The 13,077-nt window shown below is 36.9% G+C and overlaps 1 protein-coding gene across 20 annotated transcripts in view; it reads right to left on the bottom strand.

The window, feature by feature from the left end:
• IFT81 (intraflagellar transport 81) overlaps positions 1-13,077 on the bottom strand; it is a 299,226-nt gene that overhangs the window by 127,395 nt on the left and 158,754 nt on the right. For 18 of the 20 annotated variants that reach the window (XR_014827279.1, XR_014827280.1, XR_014827281.1 and 15 more), the window contains 5 exons: positions 11,510-11,599; positions 7,162-7,227; positions 6,739-6,849; positions 3,930-4,014; positions 1,195-1,358 (listed from right to left, as the gene is read on the bottom strand). Coding sequence is in view for 13 of the 20 variants with exons in the window: in XM_084996213.1 (XP_084852339.1) it covers positions 1,195-1,358; positions 3,930-4,014; positions 6,739-6,849; positions 7,162-7,227; positions 11,510-11,599 (516 nt within the window). In the remaining 7 variants the exon portion in view is untranslated. The remainder of the gene's footprint in view (positions 1-1,194; positions 1,359-3,929; positions 4,015-6,738; positions 6,850-7,161; positions 7,228-11,509; positions 11,600-13,077) is intronic. The other 2 variants (XR_014827282.1, XR_014827283.1) reach the window with 1 other exon arrangement.

Genomic DNA, 13,077 nt, shown 5'->3' with positions numbered 1-13,077 from the left:
CTTGGACAACCAATTTCTATACATAAAGTAAAAGAATGGTCAGAATTATATATTTAATTGCAGTGGCTACTAAGCACATTAACAGTTTGGCAAATCAAAATATTTCAATCAATTTTCATGATATTTAATTATTAATTAAATGGAGCTCCCTTGGGGCACAGAGGGTTAAGCATTTGGCATTGTCACTGCAGCAGCATGGGATGCTGCTGTGGCTCAGGTCTGATCCCTGTCCCAGAAACTTCCACATGCCACGGGTGCAGCCAAAATACATACATACATACACACACACACACACACATATACATACAAACACATCTGATTAGTGTTTTATTTTTAGAGAATAAAAATGTTATGATACCAGGTTTCAATGAGCATTACAAGAAAGTTTAGAAATATCAAAGCAAGCATAAAAAGCTAATAAAAAAATGAGCTCTAATTATAACACTGCTATAATATTATTCTTGGAAATAAAAATTAACGATATTTAAAATATTAAAAAATTTGCCCATCTAGGGAGTTCCTGTCATGGCTCAGCAGAAACGAATCTGACTACTATCAATGAGGATGCAGGTTTGATACCTCACCTTGCTCAGTGGGTTAAAGATCCGGTCTTGCCATGAGCTGTGGTATAGGACACAGATGTGGCTCTGATCCAGTGTTGCTGTGGCTGTGGTGTAGGCCAGTAGCTCCAATTCGACCCCTAGCCTGGGAACCTCTATGTGCCGTGGGTGTGACCCTTAAAAGACAGAAAAAAAAAAAAAATTGCCCATCTAAATGATTATATTATGAATATAGAAACCTGTGAGTCAATCATATGCATTAATTCATATATTCAAGTTACCCAGTTTCCTACTCAGCTGATTAGGTTTTTATAACACAATGTGGATGAAGTAACAATATTATGTGCTATAATTTCTCATAAAGAACAACTCCTCAGAGTCCCCTTGTGACACAGTGGATTAAGAGTCCAGCAATGTCACTGCTGGCTCAGGAGCTTTCACATGCTACAGATGCAGCCAAAAAAAAAAAAAAAAAAAAAAAAGAAGATGAAGAAGAAGCTCATAAGAGCTGTCAACTCTTAGCACAGGTTAACTTAAGAGTCAAAAGTAGAACATGATAAAAAGTCCACATAATTTTCACAGAATGGGGGATGAGATAAAATTGAGAGCTTATAAAAAGATGATTATTACTTACTTTAGATTCAAGTTCAAGAAGATCAGACTGGCCCATAGCAGGCTCTGAAACTACTTTTTGTAAAAAATGCAATTCTTTTTTCTTGTTCTCTAATTCTTTAGGAAATTTTTCAGTTACCATATATGAGTTAAACTTTATCTCTTCCTCCAGCCTCTTCATTAAACCTATAAAAATAAAATAAATGAACATTCAGCCCAAGAGAGTAGGTATAGTGATGCTTTTCACACTTTAAAACATAAAACCTGGATAGTTAGGGCACATGCATCAAAAGCATTCTGTATAATATCTAGTATAGAACAATAAAAGATTGGCCTTTGAAATTTTTTGATGTTGATTAGAATGATAATGAAGGACAATTTATATAGAATATTTCAATTACAGAAAAAGTATATTATGATCTTCCTAAATTACCATCTAATTTTTTATACTCCACAATATGCAAAAATAGTATTTACAGAGTCAAGTATAGAGTTGGGTCACATTTTAAGGAATCCACAAAACAAATGACAATGAAAAGGAAATCTAACCCAGGTTTTTTCTTTCATAAGCAGTCATTTTTTCTTTTTCTTTTGTAGTACTTATGATGTAATTTACATTTCTATTTTAATACTTCATAAATGGCAATACAGTATAATTTTTAAACCAATGAAGACATTACTAAATGTATAAGTTAAAATCTAAAAAAGAGCAATTATCTACATTCATGAACATTTTTAGTTTCCATGCTTGGTAGTTTTGATTTTTTTAAAGTATTAGTTTACAGTTAAGTGGAAACAAATTATATTTTTAAGATTTAATAGTTTTCTTATTCTGGCAGATTGCACAAATACACATACATAGATTTTCAGTGAATAATGGTTTTGTTATAAATTCCTAGCCTTGAGAGCTTTAAAAAGTTTACTGCAGATCTTTCCATTACACATTTACAAATTCTGGCTTGACTTTTTAAAACACTGGATTTCCGGTTTAAGTAATCTACGTACGTAGATTGCATAATAAATCTGGCCCAAAGCCTTAAACTTATTTTTAGTTCTGCTGTGCTAACCACATATTAATGGGTAAAAATTTACTAATGGCAAATTCACAAGTTTTCCATTCATCCCTACAATTTCCTACCCCTTTCTAGTGACTGGGGATAGGGAGGGAAGAGAAAGTGTTTAATGAACCACTATAATTAGGCAGTCATTCCTATATGGGTTTTGATTAGATCTACATTCTGGTTTCTTTGGCTCTTAGATGACTAATTTTTCCATCTTCAAATTCTTGAACAGACCACATATAATCAGAGATGCAGGAAATCAAAGTCTAAAATATTTTTAAAGATTAAAAATTCTTAAATATTATTTTTCCTATTTAATAATAGTTTCTGGAGTTCCCGTCGTGGCGCAGTGGTTAACAAATCCGACTAGGAACCATGAGGTTGCGGGTTCGGTCCCTGCCCTTGCTCAGTGGGTTAACAATCCGGCGTTGCCGTGAGCTGTGGTGTAGGTTGCAGACGTGGCTCGGATCCCACATTGCTGTGGCTCTGGCGTAGGCCGGTGGCTACAGCTCCGACTGGACCCCTAGCCTGGGAACCTCCATATGCCGCGGGAGCGGCCCAAAGAAATAGCAAAAAGACAAAAAAAAAAAAAATAATAGTTTCTAATTCTAGAAAAAACAAACTAATCTACTTTAAGAGAAAGTAGATCAATGGTTTCCTGGGGAGGGTTACAGAGGCAGAGAGGGGAAGGAGTGAGATATTACAAAGGGGCACAAGGAAATGTTTGGGGTTGATGAATATATTTGTTATTTTGATTAAGGTTGATGGTTTCACCAGTGTATATGTATGTCAAAACTTATAAAGTGCATACTTTAAATATGTGCAGTTTATTATGTCTATTTTACCTCAGTAAAGCTGTTAAAAAACATAAAAACAGGGATTCCATCATATTTTTGTTTTTTACTCTTTTTTTTTTTTTTTTTTTCTTTTTTGGCTGTTCCGTGTCACATGGAGCTCTGAGCTGCAGCTGCTGACCCTGTTGTGCCACAGCGCAAACTCTCATTTTTTTATTCTTTGTGTTCTCCATTTTTAAAAAATTGAAGTATATGATTTACAGTGCTGTGTCACATTTTAAATTCTTCTCTTATAACTTATACCTTGAAAAGTAGACATGTTTCTATGTAGTTTTTAAAAAACTATCTTTAAAAATCCTGGTGAAATTAAATATAAAGTCATGAAGATCTCAGTAAACATTTTAATTAAAAATCCTCTGAAAATATCTTACTGATCCTATTATAATTGAATGAGTAGCTTCCTCTACATAATAAATCTCAAGAATATGTAGAGTATAAAGATGAATTAACTTCAGTGAATGTTTTATAATATGACTGTTCCTCTGAAAAATACTGAAAATACATTTTTCTTACTTTTTTTATAACATTTATCTTTTTTATTACAACCATTCTAGGTATTTTACATATTCACACACCAGAGAGCCTCCCTTCACAGTGGTTTTCATACTGTCACCCTCTGACAAAACAGTGAAAAGGAACTAAAAACCCCAGGTGAATACTTGATGTCTTCATCAGGGTGGTCACTTAACTACGAAATGATGAAATGATGAAATGATGCCCCAAATGCTGAGCTATCACTTGATGATAATTCCCATTACTTGACTGCTTTAAGGAAGACTACTGATTTAAACTAATATTCTCACTCATATGATCACCTATATTATATAATAATTTCCACTTACTTTCAGGCTTTGCATCTGCTGCTGCATGCCGCATACTTTTCAGCTGGTTTTGTATTCTTTGCAGTCTCTGCACTGCATGAAATAGCTTTAAAATACAATTAGATCTATTACTTGCTTGGTCTACTGAAACCTACCAATCATATAGACAAGCAATGAAAAAAATACAAGTTCCACATAATTCCTGTGATGTAAAAGGAACAAATAATAAGAACTAAGAAAATTACTGAGCTAAACTCAAAATGTACCTGATTTTCTCAATACCTTTTCATGTAAAACTTTTTTAAAAAGCTTTCATAAATTTTTTCTTTAGTTATTTGTTGAATCAGGTGATTAAGAAAAAATGCTTGTTAAAGAAATACATGCACCAGATTTTTCTTATGAAAACACGTTTTTCTTAATTTTAAGGAATGCTGGCCTTCTCAGAAATGAGGTCTCAGAATTAGAAACTGATGCTAAGTAACCTTTCAGGGCATTGGCAATGCAGCTTACTGCTGCAGTGTAACTACTATGATTCCAAGTCAAGTTCCAAAAGAGCCAAAACTACTCTGAGGTACCACCTCACACCTGTCAGAATGACCATCATTAATAAGTCCACAAAGAACAAATGCTGGAGGGGGTGTGTAGAAAACGGAACCCTCCTACATCATTGGTGGGAATGTAAATTGGTACAACCACTATGGAAAACAGTAATGGAGGTACCTCAGAAAACTAAATATAGAACTACCATATTACCCAATGATCCCACTCTTGGGCATATATCCAGACAAAACTTTCCTTGAAAAAGATACATGCACCCGTATGTTCATTGCAGCACTATTCACAATAGCCAAGACATGGAAACAACCTAAAAGTCCATCGATGGATGACTGGATTAAGAAAATGTGGTATATATACACAATGGAATACTACTCAGCCATAAAAAAGAACACAAATAATGCCATTTTGCAGCAACATGGATGGAACTAGAGACTCTCATACTAAATGAAGTAAATCAGAAAGAGAAAGACAAATACCATATGATACCACATATCTGGAATCTAATATACAGAACAAATGAAAAGAAAAGAAAGGCATGGACTTGGAGAACAGACTTGTGGTTGCCAAGGGGGAGGGAAGGGAGTGGGATGGACTAGGAATCTGAATGCAAAATATTGCATTTGGAGTGGATAAGCAATCAGATCCTGCTGTATAGCACTGGGAACTATATCTAGTTACTTGTGATGGAACATGATAGAGGAAAATGTGAAAAAAAGAAGGTATATATATGTGTGACTGGGTCACTTTGCTGTACAGTAGAAAACTTGACAGAACACTGTAAACCAACTGTAATGGAAAAAATAAAAATCATCAAAAAAAAAATAGAGGGTTAATGAGAACCTACTATAGAGCACAGGCAAACCTACTCAATAGTCTGTAATAACCTATAAGGGGAAAAGAATGGATATGTATGACTGATTCACTTTTCTGTACACCTGAAACTAATACAACATTGCAAGTCAATTAAACCCCAATAAAACAAAATTTAAAAAAGAGCCAAGTATTTAAACTGCCCCTTTAGTAGGAAATTAAACTGATCTGAAATATATATATTTCATATATACATGTTTTCCTTTTTGGCTGTGCCCACAACATGCAGAAGTTCTGGGGCCAGGGATTGAACTGGCACCACAGCAGTGACCTGAGCCACTGTGGTGACAATGCCAGATCCTTAACTTGCTGTGCCACCAGGGAACTCCTGAACTATATTTTTAATGTATAAGTCTAGTCAGTTTTAAGATAGGTATTTAATAAAATAAAAGAAATACTGGAGTTCCTGTTGTGGCTCAGTGGGTTAAGAACCCAACTTAGGATCCATGAGGATGCAGGTTTGATCCTTGGCCTTGCTTAGTGGGTTAAGGATCCGGCCTTGTAGCAAGGTTCAGTGCAGGTCGCAGATGCGGCTTAGATCCAGTGTTGCTGTGGCTGTGGTGTAGGCTGGCAGCTGCAGCTCCAATTCAACTCCTATCCTGGGAACTTCCATATGCTACAGGTTCAGCCTTAAAAAGAAAAAGAAATAAATTATGGCCAAATTATTATTTTTTTATTTAAGGCAAAGTCTAAAAATGTGGGATATGGGTGATTTGAGCCTTTTCATGATGTACTTATTTGCCACTGGAGTAAAGTATAAAGAATACCGTGATCAGCAGAATGAAATGGATGTTCTCATAGCCCTAGAATCTCAGGACTTTAGAGATTCTAGAAGTCTTATTAGCAGTTAATCTTATTGCTTAACATTACAATGAATATTCTGTAATATTCAGTATGAGTTAAGCATAGGCCAAAAGACAATGTATCAATATATACAGAGGATAGCACCCAAAAGATGGTATTGGTGCCACACAATCCGTTTAAAAAGAGTATTTCATGGAGTTCCTGTCGTGGCTCAGTGGTTAACGAATCCGACTAGGAACCATGAGGTTGCAGGTTCAATCCCTGGCCTCGCTCAGTGGGTTAAGGATCTGGTGTTGCCGTGAGCTATGGTGTAGGTCACAGACGTGGCTTGGATCCCTAGTTGCTATGGCTCTGGAGTAGGCCACCGGCTACAGCTCTGATTGGACTCCTAGCCTGGGAACCTCCATATGCCGAGGGTGCCCTAGAAAAGACAAAAAGACAAAAAAAAAAAAAAAACAAAAACAAAAAACCAGTATTTCATCATGTTAACAAAGGGAAACATGAACTTCAACAATTCTAAAAACTTTCTTCTTTACATTTGAATGATTAGAAGGAACTATTTCTTTCATCATAAGAATAGAAACTTTTATGTGGATACCTGATTCTTTTGTTCCTGTTTCTGTTGTGCAAGAAATTCTTCTCTCTCTTTCTCAACTCGAAGTTGCCTTGCTATTTTCAGCATCCGTTGATGATTCTGAACTGTCTCCACCTACAGTAAGGGAATAAGTAGTATATGTTACTGTCAGGTTTAAGAAAGACATTAGCATGTCACATGACTAGACATCCATTTCTCATTTCCTTTTGGTAAACAGTATTCGCCAGAGAAGACACTAAAGCTCCAGAATCCAGGTCCTTAAAAGTTTTGGGCTACTGCCTAGGGAGATTCCCTTTCTGTCAATGTTATTTGAGTCCATCCTCAGATGTACACTCATGCCTTGCTTAATCTTTATTTGCATTCCTAAATGTTTACAGGTCCTTGGGACTTGGGGCCAAAGTCTTACAGTGCTAATTCTTGCCTTACCCTTTTCTTCAAACGTTCAACCCTCTTAATGAGCTGATCCTTTTCTTCCTCCATTGCACTGATATCCTAAAAAGTAGTCAAGCAGACACTGTCAGAAAGAATATTCTTTGTCTGTAGAGTTCAGATAAGGCTTTTATATAATTATGCACATACCATTCCTACCACTTATAACCAGAGCATTAAGGAACAAGATTTTCTTTTCGATGAAAGGCATTTCTATTCCCTGCAACACCCCCTGCCCCAACCAGGATTCTTTATGCAGGATAATTTATTTGGCAGCTTGGTGTTCATCTAGAAAAGCAACTGAAACAGGTTATAAAGTAGCAAGGTTAAGGGTTCCCTGGTGACTTAGCCAGTTAAGGATCCAGCACTGTAACTGCTGTGGCTTAGGTCACTGCTGTGGTACAGATTTAATCCCTGTCCTGGGAATTTCCACATGCCAAGGGGGCAGCCAAAACAAAAACAACAACAACAACAAAAAAAAAAGTTACAAGGTAAAGCTGCCAACCAGCACATTTGTGTTCTGATTCCAAATATGGGCACATGATTTCTCAAAACTTTTCTATAATGGAAAGTGTGTAGGTCTAAAAACATGAACAACAGCTGCTGACATCCCATCTGCTCTGTTAAATACCAAACTATATATTCTGCCAATTTTCTATCAAAACCATTTTTAAGGCTATAGTGTTTTCCAGACATAAATTTCTATTTGGTTTTGTCAATTAACCAATTCCCTTTCTAAAAATAAAGACTTCAAAAAACTTTTAACCAGCTCCACAATAATTTTTAGTGAAAACAAAAAATCCTTCTCAAACCTAAAAAGTAATAATAAAATGAAAAATATACATGGTAGTCAGTATTGATAAGATTTGGGGAAATAGGCACTGTTACCACTGGTGGCATTGTATTGTACTGGTGGCACTGTATTAAAAAACAATATCAAAAGTCTTAAAATAGGGAGTTCCCATAGTGGCGCAGTGTTAACAAATCCGACTAGGAACCATGAGATTGCGGGTTCAGTCCCTGGCCTTGCTCAGTGGGTTAAGAATCCGGGGTTGCCGTGAGCTGTGGCGTAGGATGCAGATGCGGCTCGGATGCCACGTTGCTGTGGTTCTGGCGTAGGCCGGCGGCTACAGCTCCGATTCGACCCCTAGCCTGGGAACCTCCATATGCCTTGGGAGCGGCCCTAGAAAAAGGCAAAAAGACAAAAAAAAAAAAAAGTCTTAAAACAAATGAGCATACCTACTGGCCCAGGATTTGCACCTCTGGGAGTCTATAAGGATTCTCATAGATGCTGATTATGTCTAAAATTTGGAAATGACCCAAAGGTCTGAGGGTTATTAAGTAAATTATGGCACAACACATGAAAGTCACTAAAAATTATGCAGAAGATGGTTGAATGACATGAGAAAAAGTCATGACATGAAATAGGCAGATTAGGAGTTCCCATCATGGCTATGTGGTTAATGAACCCGACTAGCATCCATGAGCATGCAGGTTCGGTCCCTGGCTTTGCTCAGTGGGTTAAGGATCCGGCATTGCTGTGAGCTGTGGTGTAGGCTGCATATGCGGCTCGGATCCTGCGCTGCTGTGGCTGTGGCATAGGCCAGCGACCATAGCTCTGATTGGACCCCTGCCCTGGAACCTCCATATGCAATGGGTGTGGCCCTAAAAAGACAAAAAGACAAACAAATAAATAAATAAATAATGAAGAGGAAGATTATATATATATATAAATACAAAATATAATACCAAGAAAAAGGTTTAAATATATTCACTAAAATATCAGTAGTAGCTATTGCTAGAGCATGTGATTATGAGAGAATTATTTTCTATTTTTTTGGTTAATCATATTTCCTTACAAAGATATGTTCAAACATACTTTGGTAATAACAATGAAATTAAAATTATAACTCTAGGTTATTTTATCATTTCAGTTTACTCATATGACATTCTGGAGGAACTCATTACATAATGGAGGAACAAATAGTACATGGACATCTATCACTCTTGTTCCATACTTAATGTTTTAAGACCTATGAGTCTTTCTTTTCCATTAGATATGAGTTCACCTTTCATTTCTAACACATTCAACAAACCCTTATCAAGAACCTACCACATGTTCAAGGCACTGTGATAGGCACTGGGGATATCATGGTGAACAAGATATACAGACATTGTCCTTGCCTTCATAGAGTTTAAAATATGGTTGGGAAGACAGATATTAAAATAATCATAAGTGTAATGATTATTACAAATGAATTGGAGGAACTAATCTATCTAGGGAATGAGAGAAGGCCTCCCTGAGGGAGCAACTGCTAATGTTTCCTGTTGAATGAGAAGAGACATATGTTATTTCAATGGATGGGCCTAGAAATTATCATACTAAGTCAGACAGAGAAAAACAAATATCATATGAGATCACTAATATGTCGAATCTAATAAAAATGATACAAAAGAACTTACAAAGCAGAATATGGTTACCAAAGTGGAAATATGGGCAGAAGTGATAAATTAAGGGGTTGGTATTGACATACACCCACTACTACACAATAAATAGATAGCTGACAAGGATCTACTGTATAGCACAGGGTAGTCTACTCAATAGTGTGTAATAACCTATATGGGAAAAGAATCTGAAAAGGAATAGATATATGTGTATGTATAACTGATTTACTTTGCTGTACACCTGAAACTAACACAACTTCGTAAGTCAACTATACTCAAAATTTTTAAAGATATTATTTCTAAAAATACAAAATCTATGAACATGAGAATTAGCAAGTGTTTAGAAAAAAAACTTATATGTCTGGTGAAAATATAAAGTTTTTTTGGGAGTTCCTGCTGTGCTACAGTTAGTTAAGAATCCAACTGCAGGCAGCATAGGTTGCAGCTGCAGCTTGAATTCAATCTCAGGTCCAGAAACTTCCATATGCCAGAGTACAGCCTTTAAAAAAAAAAAGATTTTTTTGAAGAACATTAAGTAACATGCATCAAAAGTCCTTGGAGTTCCCGTCGTGGCGCAGTGGTTAACGAATCCGACTAGGAACCATAAGGTTGCGGGTTCCATCCCTGCCCTTGCTCAGTGGGTTAACGATCCAGCGTTGCTGCGAGCTGTGGTGTAGGTTGCAGATGCGGCTCGGATCCAGCGTTGCTGTGACTCTGGCGTAGGCTGGTGGCTGCAGCTCCAATCGACCCCTAACCTGGGAACCTCCATATGCTGCAGGAGCGGCCCAAGAAATAGCAAAAAGACCAAAAAAAAAAAAAAAAAAAAGTCCTAAAAGTTCTCCTATGCTTTAATAAGCAATTCTAGAAATTGATTCCAAGGAAACAGTCACAGATATCCCAAAATAAAGTTATGTAGAAGATAATCAGAGCATTATGTATAAAAGCAAAAATGAAAACAAATTACAAAAAATAATTAAACTATCCATACTACAGGATATTATTTAATCATTAAAAATCATATTGTATGAGTTCTCTTGTGGTATGGCAGGTTAAGGCTCTAGTGTTGTCACTGCAGTGGCTTGGGTTGTTGGTGTGGTAAAGGTTTGATCCCTGGCCCGGGAACTTCTATATTCTGTAAGGGTGGCCCCCCAAAAAATCATACTGAGAAATAACCATGGGAACATATTCATAATATAATGATTAAAAATACAAGATACAAATAATTATGTATATAGCATGATCTCAAATACACACACACACACACACACACAAAACCTAAAAGTATATAGCATAACGAAATGCTAACAATTGGATTTTTTCCTTCTCTCTTCCATTTTCTATAATATATATGTGATATATATATATGATATATATATATATCATATATATATTAGATAAAGCTCTAAAATGTAATTACTTTTAATCCATGGTAATGGTTTGTATTGTACATAAGAACTAACCATGAATTTACCCTGGCCTCAGTAAAGTACTAGCAAAGGTCCTACAAAAGAAAATCTGCCATTTGCTATCACTAGTTTTTGTTTTTGTTTTGCCTTTTGTCTTTTTAGTACCGCACCCACGGCGTATGGAGGTTCCCAGGCTAGGGGTCTAATCGGAGTGTTGCTGCCAGCCTACGCCACAGCCACAGCAATGCCAGATCCGAGCCATGTCTGTGACCTACACCACAGCTCACGGCAATACCGGATCCTTAACCCACTGAGCTAGGCCAGGGATTGAACCCGCAACCTCATGGTTCCTAGTCAGATTCGTTTCTGCTGCATGGAGACGGGAACTCCTGCTATCACTAGTTTTTAAACAGTCTTAAGACTCATACAACTAAAAACAAAATTGCTAAATCTAATATTACTCAAATCCAAAAAAATTCTGTTTTTTTCTTTACCCTTCTAATTTCTGCTGTAGAAAATCCAGATGTCTTGAGCTGCTCACATTCTTTATGCAAAGTTTTAAAGCCTTCCATCAAATCTTCATACTAAAAGAACAAATACAAAAATTATAAACTAATGACTAGATCCAGCACTTTTCTTAATTAGGTTATCTATTAACATATAGGGATTACTTAGTGATTATTTATGGTGATTACTTAAATTACTTAACAGTATTAAAATATATCCTTAAATGTTTATATAGGATAATCCTGCTGTGACACAGTGGGTTAGGGGTCCAGTGTTGCTGCAGCTGTGGTGTAGGTTGTAGCTGTGGCTTGGATTCAATCCCTGGCCCATGAAGTTCCACATGCTGTGAGTGCAGCATAAAAACAAAAACAGCATTTATACAGGACACAAAAAAGTTGGTATATATAATCCAGTCACTAAAAACTTCTCAATTTACAATCTGTACTCTAGCTATGGTGATCTTTCAAGCCCTGGAAGATCACCTTTGCTTTCCATACCCTATTCTAAGAATACTCTGTGACTACCTCACCCCTAGCCTGGATAACTCTTATTCATCTTTCAGGTCTCAGCATAGATAACACTATCCTCAAAGAAGCCTTCTCTAGCTCTGTGCCTATTCCATATCAGCATATCATGATATCAGACTAAATAACATAAATCATAATGGCCTGTTACTTGTCCGTCTCCCTCCTTAAGACAATGACATTCAGGAGGACAAGAATCGTATTACTTGTGTAGATTTCTGTATCTCTAGGGCCTAGCATAGTGCCTGATAGAGTGTATTCAGTAAAAAGTAGTGAAATGAATGAAAAAAATCACAACTCTGGAGTTCCCGTCATGGCGCAGTGGTTGACGAATCCCACTAGGAACCATGAGGTTGCGGGTTCGGTCCCTGCCCTTGCTCAGTGGGTTAAGGATCTGGCATTGCCGTGAGCTGTGGTGTAGGTTGCAGACGCGGCTCGGATCCCGCGTTGCTGTGGCTCTGGCGTAGGCCGGTGGCTACAGCTCCGATTCGACCCCTAGCCTGGGAACCTCCATATGCCGCGGGAGCGGCCCAAGAACCAAGAGATAGCAACAATAACAACAACAAAAAGACAAAAGACAAAAAAAAAAAAAAAAGAAAAAAATCACAACTCATATAAAAATTTTTAAGTAGATTTTTGGTGGATAATGACAGGAAATTAATAATATTCTTTCTCGACTGGTCATATTCTGCAAGTACAAAAATCAATCATTCTAAAACTCTTCATTTAGAAAAACAATGTGCATTTTTTATTAGGCTCTCTGCTAAATGTGTCTAAGTCACTTTATTTTTTATTTTATATTATTTAGTTTTTTATGTTTATTTTTAATTTTTGTCTTTTTAGGGCCGCACCTGGGGCATATGGAGGTTCCCAGGCTAGGAGTCTAATCAGAGCTGTAGCTGCTGGCCTATGCCATAGCCACAGCCACACCAGATCTGAGCTGTGTCTGCAACCTACACCACAGATCACGGCAATGCCAGATCCTTAACCCACTGAGCAAGGCCAGGGATCGAACCTGCAACCTCATGTTT

This window comes from Sus scrofa, chromosome 14, assembly GCF_054392235.1.
Source record: "Sus scrofa isolate SSC_HxYL_T2T_F1_AM1 chromosome 14, Sscrofa_HxYL_maternal_Yorkshire_Landrace_v2.0, whole genome shotgun sequence".
In the NCBI taxonomy this organism is placed as follows: Eukaryota; Metazoa; Chordata; class Mammalia; order Artiodactyla; family Suidae; genus Sus; species Sus scrofa.
The sequence above is the reverse complement of the archived record's forward strand: the minus strand, read 5'-3'. Positions and strand labels throughout refer to the sequence as shown.